This window comes from Ambystoma mexicanum, chromosome 13 (genome assembly GCF_040938575.1).
Source record: "Ambystoma mexicanum isolate Mex_15411 chromosome 13, UKY_AmexF1_1, whole genome shotgun sequence".
Taxonomy (NCBI): domain Eukaryota; kingdom Metazoa; phylum Chordata; class Amphibia; order Caudata; family Ambystomatidae; genus Ambystoma; species Ambystoma mexicanum.
The window spans coordinates 712,107,724-712,126,472 of record NC_090938.1 but is presented as its reverse complement, the minus strand read 5'-3'; the positions used below and the strand labels follow the sequence as shown (position 1 = coordinate 712,126,472).

At 48.5% G+C, this 18,749-nt stretch overlaps 1 protein-coding gene across 1 annotated transcript in view; it reads right to left on the bottom strand.

The window, feature by feature from the left end:
- LOC138521768 (E3 ubiquitin-protein ligase TRIM39-like) overlaps window positions 1-18,749 on the bottom strand; it is a 404,627-nt gene that overhangs the window by 159,357 nt on the left and 226,521 nt on the right. Inside the window, exon 6 of the mRNA XM_069634835.1 lies at window positions 3,746-3,766. Coding sequence (XP_069490936.1) covers window positions 3,746-3,766 — 21 coding nt within the window. The remainder of the gene's footprint in view (window positions 1-3,745; window positions 3,767-18,749) is intronic.

The following is an 18,749-nucleotide window of genomic DNA, read 5'->3' as shown; positions in this document are numbered from 1 at the left end:
CGAGGTCTCCTATTCTGCAGGTGGGGTCCACCCCGTGAGTTGCCCCCGAGGGGGTCCCGTCGTCCACCGCTGCTTGAGGCGCTTCCTGTTCAGGAGCGGCGTGCGCAACGCAGCCCCCCCCGTCCACAGAACACCAGCGAGATAAGCCCATCTCCTCAGTCGATCTGCTCTCCGTCAATGGGGCTCCGGCTGCCCACACGCCGGATCGGCAGCCATCCCTCACACCTCCAGGTGTCCCCCCCCCTCTCCCAGCAGGGACCTCAGCAGCCAGCCGCACTCTGGCCCCTGACTCCACATTATGCAGGATGCTCGGCGGGGGAGGGGCAGGCCCGCAGTCTTGGCCGCGTAACTCAGGACAGGGGTCACCCCTGGTCCCTGGAGTTTCGCCCTCGGACAGATCGTCGGTTCCTTCAATTATGAATCAGCTTTTGGTGCAGAATGGCTCCCAATCTCCACAAGTTCCATAGGGCTGGTGTCGGAGCTACAGGATCAGGCAGACATATTGCCTGCACCCCCTGGTGGCCTCCTTTCCTCATGTAATTTTAATGTGATTTATTCTCGGTTTCTTTTGACTTTATAGTCTGATAACCTCCATAGGCATCTTTACATTGTGTCACAGCACCTTCAGTGCAGTGGCACAGGGAAGTGTTAGATTTCCCAAAGGTTAATCCTTCTCTTGGTGAAACTACTGTGTCCAAGAGCAGTGAAGTGAAATTGACTTTACTTACATTTTGTAACTTTCTAGACCAAGCACACACTATCTTACAATAGGGTGCTGGAGGGGTTACTTAGCATCACCTTGGTCTAGTTTCTCATGTAACATTTTTATGTTACCCTTTCTACAATTAATGGCTGGTGGCAGTGGTTTACTTTTTACTACCATTGTGTGTTTTTACTGCAGGCTGCGTTCGCAGCCACAGTAAGGCACCCATGGGTGACCATTTCATCAAAATGGCCTGGTCTTTCGTCACCATTTGTCGGAAAATTCTCTCGAGATTTACTCTGCACGCCAAACCAGGTTAGGTCCCTTTGTTAGTTTTGTCTTTGGCAGGCTTCACGAGTGCACCCCACCTCTGGCTCCAGTAAGTCTGGCAGGAAGTGAGGGAGGTGTCAGAAACTCCCTGTACTTAATCCCCTTGGTTACAGGAATGCACCCAAAGGTGATTGGCCGGCTGGCTGTCCTGCTGTGTGATTGACAGCTAGGCTGGAATGAATGGGAGAAACCTGCATAAAAGCCAAGGCTTTTTGGCTTGGAAGGCAGAGTCGACCCCTGGACGAAGGAACCCGAAGAAAAACTTGGAAGAGACGCCTGCTGCAACTCCTGGACTGTTGGTTTGCCCGGTGAAGCCCTGCTGCTGTGCTGAAGTTCCGAATTCACCGACTAGATAAGCCCTGCAAGGACGACTTCTCCCTTTGGTCCCACCAACTCAATCAACTTCAAAGTAAACCTGTCTGGACATCCTCCCGAAGCTGGTTGTGTCTCCACTGCTGCTGGAAGCGAAGTGCCAGGGAGAGGAACACCAGATTGTGTGCGTTGTTTTTTTAAGTCAGACCTGAGCGCTAGGAAGATCCTCCGGACTTCCCCGATGCAGCACGGACCAAGCCTGAGCCACCTCAGAGTGCTGGACCCCAGATGAGAGGAAAGTCTGAAGTGGTATCCGAGAGCCGCGGTGTTACCATTTGCTATCAGACGCAAGGAGCTCAAACACCAAAGAAGTGCTGAATCGCAGTTTGCCCATTGCTGCCGCTGACCTTCCCGTTGCATGCAGAGCAGGCGTCCCCAGATGTCCTCCCTCTTGTCCCCACAACTGAGGCTCAGCAACAGGATCTGCAGAGCTGTACAAGAACAGAAGCCAGCTGGAACCATTTCTTCTAACCAGAGGTACTGTAAATTCCAAGAACTTTTGTTGTGTAGCCTTAATTGTCCTCAGTTGAGAACAGTCTTGGTTACTATGCAGAGTTGCCAAAGCTTTGTCCCTCACAAGCCTCCAAGCGTGTGGCCCTTCAAGTGTTTTATTTTCAACATTTAAAAACATTGTGCAAGACTTTATACCTACCTGCAAACATCTTCAGCACCCCTTGACATTGTGCAATTAACATTGGCTGCCCTGGCTCCCTGAGAGACTCTTACCTCCGACTTTGTGCTTTGGCCTTTCCCCCAAGAAAGGGTACATTTACTATGCATTGGAAGGTTTTTAAAAGTACTTACCAGTTTGTGAATTATTTGTTAACCTTTGTTTTATTCCTCTATTCTATCTTTTGCACCAAACTCAGTATTGCACTAAATGTACCGGTGATAAATAGCTAGGACACTGGACATTGATTTAAGTCACCTGAGGTTGTAGGGAGTGTTTGTGTGCCATCCCCAAAGGCCATCATCTGATTTAGAGAAACTAAGTGTGTTTTGAAGTATATTTAAGTGTTGCATGTTTTGCTCCCTTTCTGAAGGCGGCTTATATAACTGACATACAGTAATAATTATTTTATCAAGAAACCTTGAGTATAAGTGTTTATTTTGATCACTGTATTGTGAATCTGTCACGACCTTACAGCTCACATTGACCCCTCTTGATGAGCCTGGCCGCTCAGCCACACTACCAACCTGTATGGTTCAGACTTCTACAAAAGGTTGGGTCCCTATTGCCAGGACGTCAAAGTTATTGTAGTGCACCCAAAGGGTACTGCATGCAATCTTGCTAACAGTTACATTTCCTACCCACACCATCAAACAATCCATCCAAGTGAGTTACATTTCCAACCCCCAACAATCCATCTAAGAACAGTACATTTCCTTCTCCCAACAATCACTACTGGGGCCAGGCTTTGGTACGATATAGAATCTACACATGGCGATGTAGGGAGCATAATGCTGTCCCATTCAGTTAGACTAGATGCAGAACATAGTTATTCTAGGTAAACCGGTTAAGTGCACATATGGGTAATTTATATATTAGGCATACATGCAAGATAAGGCTAATCTCAATAAGTAGACCAAGTGCAAGTAAGTATAAGATATTAGGCAATAAGTGGTGAAATTTTACTGGAGTGCAGTAATGGCTGCATTCCCTGGCCAGACCACACTAACCTTATCGGTCTCTACTGGTTGACTGCGGCAGGCTTCCCAGGTAAACAAACCTGGCGCTGCGTCTTCAGGATCTGCCCTTTGCCTTTGGGCCCTTAGCCGAGGGCTACACAGAGAAGGTGTCTTAAAAAGGGCCTCAGGCCAATCAGAGGGTGGTGGGCAGGAAGGGAGCAGGGGGCCAAGTACACCGGGAAGCAGGAAGGGGGGGATTACAGCGCACAGGAGCACAGAATTTTTACCAAATAAAAAGTTTTTAAAAAATGCAATGGTGGGTGGGTGGTGTGTTTTTGGGGTCACAGAAGTCAGGTGACACTTGCCTCAAGTGTCCTGGACCAAGATCTTTGGTACAATTAGTGTAAGGGACAGAGATGGGGACATTTTGAGATAGGACTGAGTTAAGACATCCTGACAGATCCATTAGCACTTTGGATGGGACAGGGAAACCCCCTTATAATTAGGGAAAGTTAGGTTCTTTTTTCTTATTTGAAATTAAAATAAAAAAGTCTACAGCAACCACTACCACCTGTGTGCCAGCCTCCTCCTTGTGCACCTTTGCACTCCGATTTTAAAGCGGCTGTTTTCATTAATTCATGTATGCATTGTAACAGTATATTTTTAAGGCTATGCCTTTATAAACTGAAAGATGAAAAAAATTAAACTCACCCAGTACATCCGGGAATGTTTCTGCATTGGAGAAAAAGTATGGATAGATGTACAAGTTATTCACCCATTTAAAGTAGCCGGCTAATCAAAAACTGAAACATATCCTCCAACAGTTTAGACCTCCCCACCCCCCGATCGGTTTATTGGCACAACCCAAATTTTTATCATTAATTCAATGACCAAAACACAATTAAACTCCTCAAATATTAATTTTACACATGTTCCATAATTCTTTACATTTAATTGGTAATGTCAGATTCACTGAAAAGTTTTCTAAATCAATACAACATAGCAGCTTTATGAAGAGTACTATCTGCAAACACAAAATTGCAACTAATCTAAACAATTCCAGTAGGTTATGTAAGAATTCATCTGTTTCATACAGCTAGATTTTAAAGGGCCTCTATACAGTTTCTTTTATAGAAGCATCATACTTCCCACTACTCATTTGCCATCCACCTATTCCATATTCAGGAGCCAATACTGTAGCAAAATGCAGAGAACTCTGCACCCTGAGCCTCTCTCTAGATGCAACCACAGTTACTGCGATGGAGCGTTCGGGCACAGCAACTCTAGCATGGTCGGGTCAGATCACAGCATCTGTAGGCTAGAAAGTGTTGTCCTGGGTAAGAACAATGTCCAACCTGTCACTTGGATCCCTGGGAGTGGCATCCTCACAAACCCATATTTTACCCAGGAGCCCAGTCACGGAATCCAGGAGAGCTGGGTTCACCCCCCAGAGAACATCCTTTGCTGTTGCTCATTAGCGCTGGACGACCCCTGACCTCCAGAGGTCAAGGAATCCATTGGGAACAGTAAGAGAACCAGGAAGGCCTTTCTCCAGTCATGCCTGGGACCTCCACCCTAATCCTGCTTCCCAATAATTTGTTATACTTCATCCCCTCTCCTATTAAACCCCAAGCACTTTTTGCTGGACTTCTGCACCTTTTTCTTACAATCCTGAATAAGTGGAGATTTCCCACTCCATTCATTCATTCATTCTTGTTGGCTCTGTCTTTTGGAACTCTGTTCTTTGTATTCTACCTGTACTATGAGTCGGTCTACTCCATAGCTCTTAAAGACATCTCTTGTACTACTGCAGCACAAAGCTCCTTATGGGCAGGTTTGCTGGGGATGCTTAGGGTCCTCCTTCAAGATTATTTTTCCATATATTCAAATAATAACAGTTCTAGTATCTCCCGCAAAACCTTAGACAGAGTGGGGTGCACACACCACTTTCAGCCGAGTGCCAAAAGACTACCCAGTATCCCTCTCTGTTCCAGTGACTTTAGGTCACAGACAATCACCTAGTTATGGCTGGTGGCAGTGGACGTGTTCTACCAACTATTGTTTATTTTTTGGTACTGCAGGCTAGGTCCATAGCTTGGTAGTGTACAATAAGGGCAACCAAGTAGTAACTTCCGACCCTCCTTTTTTCACTATTATTAGCGTGGTTGTTCTCCGTCAGCCCTTTTACAATTCTGGGAGGGGAGGCCTGTGTGTTTTGCCTTTGGCGGGAAACCTTGGGTATCCCCGCATTGGCTCCAGAGTGTCTGGGCAGGCAGGAAGTGGGGGAGGAGTCCCCCCCGGTCCTTTGTCTGCCAGAGTGACTGAATAGGTCCAGCTTCCACAGGGCATCTGGCTGTCCTGACTGAACAGCTAAACGCTCCTTTCTGTCAAATGCTGAGATGCAGAGGAGTGTGCGATGAAACTGTATGAAATGGGGAGGCTTCTGGAGAGAAAAGGAAGTCGACCACTGGAAGCTGAGGGAACCAAAGAAGACGACCAGAGACGCCTGCAGACCCTTTGCAACACATGAAGCGACCACTGCTGTCTGACCCAGTTTTCTGTGCAACAGGAGCTCCAAAGAGGACTTCTTCCCTTTGCCTGGTGGGAACAACCAGTCCTAAGACTATCTTTGAAACAAGCCATCTCCCAAGGTCCTAGGACTTTCCAGAGCTGAGGAGCCCCAATACCAGGAGACCTGCTGCGCGAGTCCATAGTCATGGAAAGGCCGAATCCGTCCAAATCTTTGCTGAAACCGTAAGGATACTCCACAGATACGCTACAACTTGCCCAGACCCTCAGAGGATGGGACTGCAGGTAGCGAAGAGGATTGACCAGACAGTCCGTGCCCTTTGTTGGTGCTCCAGAAAAGGCACCAAAACCGCAGAGTGAACCCAGAAGTTACTTAAGTCGTGCTACAGGACCTCCCTCGACACAGAGATTCTGTTCACTGTCCTGCCTTCAGTCAGACCAAGGAATCCGGAAGTCGGATCCAAAGCTGCAACATTGCGGTGCATCCAGCACAAACATTTTTGTCTAACCTAAAGGTATTGTGGGAGGCTGGAGGGGGGAGAGAGGGGGGAGGGTGGCAATTTCTTACCCGATTCCAAGAAGTCACTCCAGAGCACTGGAATGCATGTAGGTGTCCAGGGCAACGCCACCCTAGAAACTGGAGAAATCCACAGGAACTCTTCATAATGCGCCGCTTGTCAAGACTTCAAGCCATCTCCAAACTGCTTTTAGCTAGGGTTGCATTTTTGGACTTACTACGCGAAGAAACCGTCTCTAGAATCTTGAACTAAGCTCATGTTACACTAACCATTTTCCTCCCTTTAAGTGACTTTACTATGTGTATGCAGAGTAAATTAATTACTGTATAAAACATTGAAAACCGCAGGAGGGCGCAATAACCGATAATACAATACCATTGTCTTTTTCCCTTTCTAACGTTGCTTCAAATGTAACTGCAAACACAAAAGTGAAAGCTCCCTTTGAAGTGTATCAAGTATTCCTAAGTGGATTTCAAGATGGACGCCACACCTTGAGGACGTGCGTTCATTGCGCTCCATCTAAAACAGCTTGAATTAGGGCACTGCCACCCACCCACTCCTCCTACTACTACTACTGTCATTAATGTGAGACAGGCATGCTAGAACGGTGATGCTTTTTCACCATAACACTGGCAGTAAGACTAGCGCAACGAGGACAGGCAGGGCTTCGTTAGGTGGTGGCCTACAGGATTGTGAGGTTGTCTGGGAAGGTGGTACAAGCTTGGGCTCTCCCCATCTGTGGGGCTTCACCATATAGTAGGTGAACATTGGACCAGGGACTCTAGACTCAAGTCTGCCCATGAGCAGGGCGTCGCCCACCCAGAGCAATCAGGTGATCTTAAAAGGAGCGGCCGGCCCAGCCCTTTGAGAGAAGTTCACCATCCTAGGGATCCCTCAAGCAGGCAGAGTATTCAAACCTTTTAGACGGAGCTTCATCAGCATAAGGATTCATTGAAGGGTCTGCCATCTTCAATATTGAGGCACAAGTTATTGACCTGGTATAACTTTTGGTAAATATAGTAAAAGCACTAGCTGCCCTTTTGCTGGCTGCGGTTCCTGGCTGGACTATAAAATTACTGGTTTGTAGAAATTCTGCAGACGTTTGATTTCTACAAACCAAACATCACAGTATCCTGCACATCACAAGCAGAGGGTTAGAAAGAAGCTTACCCTGGCTGGGTATACCAAAGAAAATCAGAGTATGACGAATCCGCTACAAAGATTGTGGGCTTTGGACCAGGTGACACCCTTAACTGGAAACATAGCTACAGTTAACCTCAGCGAAGAGCCTAGCAGCCTCAACCCAGAAATGGCTGCCTCCAAGGAGGACCTTACAATGAGCTTACAGGAATTTCAGGACAAGTTTCTGGCCTAATTTCAGGTGCAGTTTACCTTTTACCAGGGAAATTAAGCAGTCACTATCCGACTTCAGAAAAAGACATCTTCCCTTGGGGCGCGTGTAGACACCAATGAGCGGGCAATCCAGGAACTGACAGAGGAAAGCAAACAGTCTGATATCGCCCTTGACTATTTAGCCAGGCTACCACATAACCTAGAAATACAGTAAGGACCTTGAGAACAGATCCAGATGCTCCAACACACAGATAAGAAACCTCCCAGAATCGATCAATGATGCCAACTTGAAGGACACCAACTCCATTTTTGCAGACTTCATTAAGGGCGAAGAGACTGCCACGGTTCCGCTTCATCGGATTCATATAACAGGCCCAAAAAGAAATGACCCAGGTGCTCGCCTGTGTGACATCTTGGTAGCACACATGTAATTCCCAAAAAATTCTGTGAGATGCAGCCGGTGTTAAGAACATTACAGTCGCAAGGAATTAAATACAAAATGGACTTTGCCTTTTGGATTGTTTTTCCCCCTAGAAGGTAGCCAGTATAGGATCACCTCCAGAGAATCAGGTATGGCCTCACCACAAACCAAGGACGTTACTGGAGGCCCATTGGAGGCCGCTAATGGTCGCTTGGCTCAATCTAAACCCTGGGAGTGGACAACTTCAACTCGACGTGGGAGGAAAGATAGTTTAAACACCAAGAGAAAGCGTGACTCAGAGGGCCTCTCTCCAAACCACTGGAATAATGAAGTGCAGATGAAGGCAGTCACTAGAAAATGGATTAAGAACTGACGGAGCACACCATCTTGGAATTCATCTGTTCAGGTAACAGATGTGGTACTAGGATACCCTGCATGTTGCCCTGGGGTTCAAGTAAACTCAAGGCTGGGGTTTTGTACCCCGGGTTATGTTAGGTACCGTGGTTCACACCAGAGGACAATGGGGAGACTGTTGGGTTAGTTGGGGTTAAGGGGTGGAGAGGGGGGCAGGCCCACAAATCATGGTATCCGAGAGGAATATCAAGGATTGCAGCGTTTGAACGAACTGTAGGATGTCAAACTGATCAGGATAAGTCAAGTGCTTAACATTTAATATTATGGGTTTTAATGCGCCAGCAAAATGCAGGGATTAGAATCCCTCCTGTGGTGTGACCAACTGGACTTGGTGGCGCTCCAGGAGACACATCTGTCTGGCTGATGGATATAAACTTAGATTGCAATGCTATCCGTTTGTATTACAGGCACATGTGGTTGGGAAGGTGGCTGGGGTGTTCATAGCAATGAGGTCTGCTCCCCATATTAAAGTTCTTCAAACCAAAATCCATAAACATGGTTATGTTTCACCATTTTAGCGCTTGGCCCAATTAAATTAACGGTGGCTTTGATTTATGCTCCAAGCACAGGCCAGGAAGTATTTTTTATAATAAATCAACTCTAACACTATTAGAATCTTTTAGTGAGGGGGAAATAATTCTTCTAGGGGATTCCAACATGGTCTGGGACCCTGCACAGGACCAGAGTGCGGTAACCAGCTCCACGCAACCTCTGCCATCTAAAATCCCAATACAAAAATGTGCAAGTTTAACATGGTAGATGTGTGGCCAACACTCATGGGGTCTGAAAAAGGTTATACTTTTTATTCACATGTCCAATCTTTTTCCTCACATAGGTTATGCTAGGGTTTCAAAGCCACTTTCAGGTACTTTTACCCAAATAACCCATCAGGCGATTACACTTTCAGAACTCATTATCGACCTGAAAGTAGCTGAGGCAGTTGTGGGCTTGGCGATTCCCAGCAGAGGTTTTGGCGGACTCAGTGTTGAAAGAAAATAGAACAGAAAATTGAATCCGATGCATGACACCCCCGTAAATGTAACATGGGATGCCTTTAAAGCGACTATGCAGAGTTCTAATAGCAGAAGCCGCTATCAGATCTAAACAAAAAACAGCATTAGAGATGGAGTTGAAGCAAGAGCTACAATGGGTAATGGGAAAAATGAAACCAATGTGGGTCCCTCCATCCAAAGAGCCTATAGAACTGTGGTTGGCAAATTAAACCTACTCCAAGCAAAAAAGGCAGAAAAGTCCTTATTATATATTAGGCAGAAATATTATGTAAAAGCCAATAGGGCTGACGGCTTATAAGCTAGACAACTACACCAAAGAACCGCAACAAACTATTCAGACAATGCAATCACCCACAGGGGAAGGTTATGGAAACACCTCAAATGGTCTCGCAGTTACATACATTCTATTGGAAACTCTACTGGTCAGAGTCTCCTGAACTGGGAGCTCAAGTGATGTACCTAGATGCAGTCACCCTCCCCCGGATAGATTCGGATGATGTGGATCCCATTGAGAGGGATACGACGCAAGAAGTACTTAGGGTTATAAACGTTCTTGCCCTGAATAAATCACATGGCCCATATGGATTTTCTGCCTCGTTTTATAAATCCTATCGGAAGGTCTTGACTCCAAAACTCACTTATTTATAAAACTCATTTACTGTCAGGTTGCATATGCTCTACAATGGATGAGGCAAATATTTTTCTGTTCCAAAAGCATGGAAAAGACCCTAGTAGGTATGGGGCCATTGGCCCATAGCACATAAATCTGGACACACACATGTACTCTAAAATATTGGCAAATACAGATCTTCTCCCCCACACTTATACACCCAGATCAGGCTTGAATAACGGCATCGTCAAACACATGATAATATCAGGCGCATTCATGTGTCACATTCTAGAGAAGATTGAGAGAGGGACATTTTTTTACAAAAAAAAAAAAAAATAGATTACAGCAGTCCTATCTCTTGATGCTGAAAAGGCTTTTGATTGGGTCGAGTGGTCGGCTCTCTTTCTGGCCTTAGCTAGGTTGGGCTTTAGCCCAAAGTTTATAGATAAAATAAGGGTGAACTATAAGCATCCATCAGCTAGACTGACGATTAATGGCCAACTCTCTCCCCCTATTGCTCCTCAAAGGTGGACTAAACAGGGCTGCCCTAGGTCAACCGTGCTGTACGCCATCTGTCTCGAGCCGCTCCTTGCTAAGGTCAACATACAGAAGATAATCAAGGGATTAACTTGGGGTATTGGGGGGGTGAGGGGGGGAAGGTCGGGGAGAATATCACAAATCTATGGCCTATGCAGACAATATGTTCCTTCTTATATCCAATAAATACTTTACCCTCATTGGAACGAGAGCTAAAGAGATACGAGTCGGTGGCTGGTCTGAAAATTGACAATACCAAATCGAAAATTCTGAACCTCTTCGTTCCCCCAAAGTGCATTCACTGCGAACACAAACAATTCGGCTGGACGCAAGATGGAATTAAATTACTGGGTGTCACTATAACTCTTAAGATTGCCAGGATGTAGGAAGCAAACTATCCCCCTCTGCTGAAAGAAATTATTGGTCAACTAGTTAAATGGGGTCTGTTAACCGTTTCCTGGCTTGGGCGAATCAATTCGGTAAAAATGGTCATCCAACCCAAAGCAGTTCATTTCCTTCAGGCACTCCAAATCTGGGACCCAGCTCCATTTTTAAAAAGCTGCATAGAGTGATTTCTGCATTTGTATGGAACAAAAGCAGCCCCATAGGCATCTTATGACTTTTTGATCACTCGTACAAACAGGGGTGGTCTAGATCTTCCAGATTTTTGAAAGTTCTACCAAGCACAAACATTTGAATAGTGAAAGATTGGTGGGGAGCAGACGTTCAGAAACGGTGGGTTCAGATGGAAAGGGCGACAGGAGGTCCGCACCTCGGAAACACCTTATGGCACCCTAAATGTGATAGTTCCCCCCAATATTCACAAGAGAAGGATTATGAGCTTGGAAGAGGTCTGAGATACATCAGTCAAGCAATACTAATTCTCAACATTCCATTCACACGGTTTAATACCCAGTTTACACTGGGCCTTGCCCCACGGGTATTCACTAGATGTAAGCAGGCAGGTTGTACGAAACTCATGTTTCAAGGCAAAGACCCAAAATCTTTTATCCAATGCAAACTAGAACTGGGATTGAATGAATTATTGAATGAATACTTCCAGGGCCGACATTGAATACTAGCTCCGAACAAACAAGCGGAAACCAGAGAATTAAACTTAGTTTGAAAAATGTGCTACTTCCAAACCGGGAACTAGGGCTCCAATCTCAAACTTATACAAAATCATGTCTGAGGTTACCCCCAATACCCCACCGTATTATAAATATTGTTGGCAGCCGACGCTGGGAGAACAAATCTCGGGAAGTAAAATGGGTGGGGCTCTCGAAAGATCACCAGACTTACCCGCTGAAGAGAATTTTGGTGAAAGTTGTTAACTCAATGGCATCATACTCCAGTCCGTTTGCATAAAATTAGACCATTCATTTCGGATCAATGCTGAAGAGTGGCTCGCATGGGGCACAAATGGTGGTGCTGCCCGGTCAGGATACTGGGAAGAGATTGATGTGCATATGGTGCAAAAATGTGGCGCTTGGTTTCCAAGATGGCCGCGTAGGGGAGTGGACGCAGCGACCCGCGCTCCCGACCTGCCATTGAAATTTCACCCGCCCGCCCCAGTCTCAGTCCTCCCCGGCAACCAGTGCAGGTGGCGGGAGTTCAACGGTGCGAAGAGCGAAGAGTTGTCCCGGAGACGGGCCACCCCCCCAGGAGAGGAGCAGCCGGCGACGCAGGGCTGGTGGTGGCGCTGCCACCAGCGGCGGAGGCCTTGCCCGGCGGGAGAGGAAGGCGGCAGTGCAGCCCAGCGCCTGGAGCGTCTCTGGCAGGCTCCCGGCGCGGGCCCGCTGACCGGCTGACAGGCTGCCTCGAGGCCAGATGAGGGGGCGTGAAGAGTCCCGTCGGCCCGGCATCCGCTGAAGTGCAGCGACTCCATTGGAGGTACAGAGGTGGCCCCGGGGGTCAGGTGCGCCATTTTCATTCCCGCCACTTCCCACGGGGCCGGGAGCTGCACCCCGGCCCCTGGGGCAGCATAGAACACCACGCAGGTCTGTCAGTGGGGTGGGGGTGTTCCCCCCCCCCCCTACTCCCTCGGAGGAGCGGACTGAGCAGGGGAGTGTACGTCACTCCAGGGACACAGCGGATTGGGCGCAGATTTGGAATCTGTGAATACGGATTCCGTGAAGTTCTGTGAACACAGAACCTGTGAAAAGGACACGGAATTGTGACCGGCTCAGGAGCTCCCCCCCCCCCCCGATTTCAGCGCCAGGACCCTGGGACCGAGGAGGGCAGCAAGGAGAGGCAAGGTCGCGCTGCACCCTGGGGGGCCCTCGCAGGGTACCCAGAAGCCTAAAGGAGGGCCAGTGCACTCTACCAGTTTCACCATCAGAGATTGGCCCTTATCGGCACCAGGCCCATGGAATAGGCTGTACCCGGGAGCAGTCGGTGGCGTGGAGCCCCCATGAGAAGCACCGAAGTAGAAGAAGAGATCAGCTGCACAGGGGTGGGGGGGGGGGGTAGTGCAGGAGTGCCCAGACCGGTCCTTAAGAGTGTGGCACCTGTGACTGGGCTACGGTGCCCCAACTCTGCACCAGATAGCACTTCGCCGGGGTACTCACCCCCCCCCCCTTTGTTTACTGGTTGGCGCTTTCATACGCATCCTGAGCCAAAATGTCCAGAAACAAGGGTAAAGAGATCCCAGCCCAAGGATAGGCCTCTGAAAGCCAACGGGCGGACCCCCGACAAGGTTCTGGCCAAAAGAGTCGGAGGCGGCCCAAGAGACGGGTCATGGATCAGGGGAGAAGGATGATTCGCTCTCCCACGAGGATCTAGAAAGACCGATCTCTCAAGCTATGCTAACGCAGTTCATGGGTGAGCTGGTGGAGAAAATCACAACAGCGGGGCAGACACAGATGGACAAGCTGCGAGATGATCTGGCGCAAGGCTTACGGGATATCAAAAGAGACATTAACAAATTGGAAGAAAGGGTGGAAATTAATGAGCGTGCTATCCAAGAACTGACCGAAGATGCTAGAAAAGAGTCTACAGGTTAGGTCCACGTAGAACGGAGCCAGGATCCAGACCACGTGATGTGTTGGTGGCTTTTCACAACCATGCCGTTAAAGGAGAAGATTTTGGAGAAGGCGAGAAAGGCCTCACACATCACCTACAATGGCCATGAAATTTCTCTTTACCAAGACTTGGCAAGGATCACGCTAATCAAAAGGAGACGGATGGTCTGGTCCTGTCCTTTCTACGCTCACAGCAAATTTGCTATAAATGGGCCCACCAGTTTGGTTTGTCCTTCGCCTGGCAGGGGACCCACCATAAGATTACGACCTGTGAGCAGGGGTTGGCCTTGATGGGCCTGGAGGAGCAGGTACCGCAATCCCGGGCGGGGGCGGAGGCGCAAACCATGGGAGTGGTCCACCATTAAGCCCAAGAAGGAAGAGAGCCTCAGGCCCAGATCGCAGGAAGGCCTCCAACGACGGGTCTGTGGAGGCTCCAACGGGGGCCACTAGCACCCCGACAGACACACGAGGAACCGAGAAGTGGAGTGGGCTCCCAAATTGGAGTCCGGGGAGGAAGCCAGTTATAGCAGTTCAGTAAATGGGCGTGGTCAGTTATTTAAAGTTGGGAAGGGAAGCAGGGAGGGAGCAGTGTGGGGGGGGGGGTCTTGGAATGGGATTGGGAAATCCTGCGAGGGGAAATTTCTAGGTTTGTTATCGATTTGGTCTCTCGTGGAGGAATCACGAGGGGGGCTAAGCGCCCGCCGGTCTCGCCTGGAAAGAGGGGGGGGGGGCAGATCCAAGGTTCAGATCTTGAGGGCCCAATCCTCGTACAGAGTGCATTTTTCAAAGGACAAACGGCACAATGCAAAGGGGGTTCTAGTTGCTCAATTAGGTTCTCCATAAATTTGTTACACGGCTAGTATAGAGACACTGAAGTTGCTTTCTCTAAATGTCAATGGCCTCAACTCCCAGGTTAAGAGGAAAAAGGTAGAGGTTTCTCAGGCAAGGATCAACCCCATGTGGTTGCCCTTCAGGAGACTGTCCATACTAGGGTCACCCATAGTGAAGGGGCATCTTACAATCAGTAATGACACATTCGATGCCGCCCCCAATTCATTCCCTTTGAATTGGAGGCGATGATTGACCATAGTGACGAATATGACACCTTAGACCATCATATTTAGCAACAGTTTGCAATCTCGGATTTACAGACACCATTCTTTATTTGAAAGAACACAGCACTTCCGTTTTCATGGACAAGCTGCGCATAGGGGAATGGCACATTCCAGGCCTTGCTATCTCCTGGTTTCTATTCACGCTCGAGGTCAGCTTTCTCTCTGGGGCCTCAGTGCAGAAGAAGGGGGGGCCGCAAAGAACATAATTTAAACCTTTTAATATTAGTTTCGTACATTGCTATTCTTCTAGGGGGGACTCACTGGCATCTGTGTACTGATTAGAATGCCTTGCTCCTCGCCTCCAAAGATACGGGAGGGAAAAAGGCATGTCTGGCTTACAGCGTTATCTTTCAACATGCCTTTTAACAACCTTGGACCATTGAAGCAGAATTATATTTCAGCAAAGCAGTTTCACATGAGGCAAAGAGGCAGCGTTAGAGAAAACGAAGAGAAGACAAAATGGCGATTTCGGTCACCTTAAAATGGCTCCACTCTAGTTAGGCTAATGACTATATAATGACTATATATTCTTAACACTGAAAATGAGGCAGTTGGTCTTATCCAACCAAGTATCCAACATTGCCTTCCGTTCAATGGGTAATCTAATTTATTTCTAGACTGACAATAGGATAAGATTTCGGCGATACTCGCAATTAATCCAGGCCACACAAGCTAGCAAGAAGGGGGGAGTTTTGATATCCTTGAGGGATGGGCTCGTTCCGACTGTCAGGGATGTGCAAAAAGATAACCAAGGAAGGTACCTAGCGGTGATACTTGAGGGAAAGAGTCCTTCACGGTAGCAACCCTGTATGCTCCCAATCAAGGTCAGGACGCCTATATACATAATATTCTCACCCGCCTAGGGAAATTTGCCACGGCGAACAGCCTCCTGCTGGGAGACTTTAATTTAGCTTGGGACCCCTCCAGAGTTCCACCTAGTGGGAAGCGCAGAAGGGACCATCAGGGGACATGGTACAGAAGATACGCAATCTGGCTCTGGTGGACGTATGGTGGGAACATGGGGAAGCGGTGGGTTATACTATCTATTCACATGCACACAGGTAACACTCAAGGATAGACTATGCTTGGGTATCAAACCACTGATGGAAAGAGCCACAGCTCTGGTGTTGGGGGCAATTGCCCTCGAAGACCATGCTCCACTCATTCTTTCACTAACTAGATCGAAGGGGCCCCCAGGAATTTGGAAATGGATGTATCCAGCCTCGTTGTTTAAGGACCCGATCCTCGTTAGGGGAGTAGAGGAGGAGGTAGTAGAGTATACTAGTCACAACAACTGGGAAGATACGACCCCTCAAATTTGGTGGGACGCCTTCAAAGCTACAATAAGGGGTAAGATCATAGCAATTAAGGCTAGAAGGGAACGGGAGCTGAGACTTGAGGAATAACAACTAGAAGATAGGCTTAAGGAAGTGATGGCTCATATGGGCGGTGGGCTGTCGGCAGCCACTAAAGGAATTTAGAGCCGAGAGAGGTCAACTTAATCCAATACAAACCAGGGTGGCAGAGCGCAACCTCCTCTGGCTGCGTCAAAAGTTCTATATTAAGGGCAACAAGGCGGATCGCTTGCTGGCCAGAAAGCTACGGAAGGAGGCTGGTAACAAAACAATCTTAAAAATTAAAGGGGAGGGAGGCGCCCTTCTTGCCAAGAACCCAGATATTGAGGCTGAATTCTGCAAATTCTACACAGCCCCCTATAAGTCAGATGAACCATCAAGCACTGATCAGGAGGCATACCTACGTGGGATGGGCCCCCCCCCCCCCCGACAGATCCCGCAGGAAGATAGGGATGCCCTGGAAACTGAGATCACCGCTGACAAAGTTAGGAGGGTGATCAACAACCTACCGTCCAATAAAGCCCCTGGCCCCAATGGGTTTGGGTCTGAATTTTACAAGACACACCGAGAAGTGTTAATCCCCATCCTTACCAAATTGTTCAACTGTATTGGGTCCACAGGTAATCTCCCGAACTCCATGAATGAAGCAAAGGTCATCCTTATCCATAAGAAAGGCAAAGATCCGACAGACCGCGCATCCTATCATCCAATTGCTTTAATAAATGTTGATGCTGAAATCCATACCAAGGTCCTAGCTAATTGTCTTGAATCGATCCTCCCCACACTGATTCACTGCAACCAGGCGGGTTTTATTAGAGGCAGGCAAACATCGGACTATGTTAGAAGATCGGGCCATTTGATCGAAAAGACACAGAAAAAGAATATCCCAGCCCTTCTCTTGGCGATTGACACCGAGAAGGCTTTTAATCGGGTAGACTGGGGCTTCCCATTTGCGGCTATGAGGGGAATGGGGTTTGGCCCGGGCCTCCTGGCGCGAGTAAAGGCAAATTACCAAAACCCAGTGATACGGTTGGCAATTAATGGGCAAATATCTGCCCCGGTCAGGGTGGATAGGGGAACAAAGCAGGAACCGTTCTTGGAAACAGTGCAAATGGCCGAAGACATAGAGGGAATCCTGTTCAGAGGCGAGGTCCACAAGATTGCTGCCTTTGCGGATGACCTGATACTGTTACTGACCCATCCGATCACCTCCTTGCAGGCACTGGCAAGAGAACTGGATAGGTTTGGCCGGATAGCAGGGCTAAAAGTCAATGCCTACAAATCTTTTGCGCTCCCTCTCACCCTAGCGGCAGCGCTGTCCGGGACCTCAGGAAAGCGGGTGGACACGTCACTAAAGTATCTGGGTATTCATTTGACCAGGACCATGGGGGTACTTTACACAGCGAACTATCCACCCTTCTCCAGAAAGTGAAATCGAAACTGGCTGATTGGGGCCACCTAGAAATCTCGTGGATGGGCAGAATCAACGCCTTAAAGATGGCAATCCTGCCCCTGCTCCTGCTCCTTTACCATTTTTCTGCCCTCCTCGTCCGAATCCCGATGTCCTTTAGGGCCCTACAAAGAATAACCTCCCACTTCGTCTGGAACCGGAAGCGCCCAAGGATGGCGGTTTCCCTTATGAAAACTCTGCCTGGGCAGGGGGGGGAGGGGGAGGAAGGGTCATAAGAGACTGGCAAAGAAATGATAGAGGGAAGGTGTGGAAGCGGATAGGGTGGTGGTGGGTGGGGACCTAGAGGGGGTTCTGTGGCTGCCGAGATAGGACCGACTGGCCAGGATGTACTGCAGTGGTATAACATCCACCACAGGGGATGCCTGGATCAAGCCATTAAAAGGGCACCTATTACCACTTTCCCATCCCCGTACACGTCATTACATGGCAACCCACAATTCACTCCTGCAGCCTCCTATGTGCCGACCTTCGATCAGTGGTACCAGCGGGGATGCCGGATGGTCCGCGATATGCTGACGGGGGGAAGAGGTAAAACAATTCGAGCAGTGTAAGAAGGACTTTGGCTTGGGGGAATCGCAGAGGTTTTCATATCTTCAGATCAGGCACTGGATCTCCCAGCCGTCGGTTAAGCAGGCAGGGGCACGTTCCCTTAACCAGTTCGAAAAGTATCTGGACACAACACGGTAGACAAGGGGGTGGTGTCGTCCATTTATAAACTCATGAAGGGAGAAACCGTGAAATCCAGGGAATATATGATCAAATGGGCGCAGGCGGTTGGGATGGACTTCGAGGAGCAGGAATGGGTGGAGCTGTGGTCTCAGATCCCGAAACTTGCAAGATCCATCCAGATCCAGGCGATCTGGCTGAAACTGATGCTGCGATGGCACCTAACCCCAACCAGATTAAATAAAATATACCCTAATGTATCTTGGGTTTGTCGGAGGGAGTGGGTTCATGGGCTCATTTGGTGTGAGTGCCCAAAAACCCAGTCATAATAGAGGGAGGGACTTAATTGGCCTCAATGGGATGTTGAAGTCCCTGCCCACTAGAGTGGACCGCAAGCTTTACGTCATAATGATGCTGGCGGCAGCACTGGTCTTGGCCCGGAAGTGGAAATCAAAGGCCCCGCCGCAGGAGCACGAGTGGGTTGTGGAGCTGTGGTCATTGCTAGCCATGGAATGGCTCACATACTGTCTTATCTAAAAGCGGGAGCCCGTCGGGCCTGGTGCCCCAAGGCTATGAACTACTGGGAATAATACGCCCCCAAGATGAATCGGATCTGTGAAGACTTCGGTGGGTGACTGCATTTATCCGACGGAAAGCCCTTTTGAGAATCAAGTTTAATGTCCTACCCAG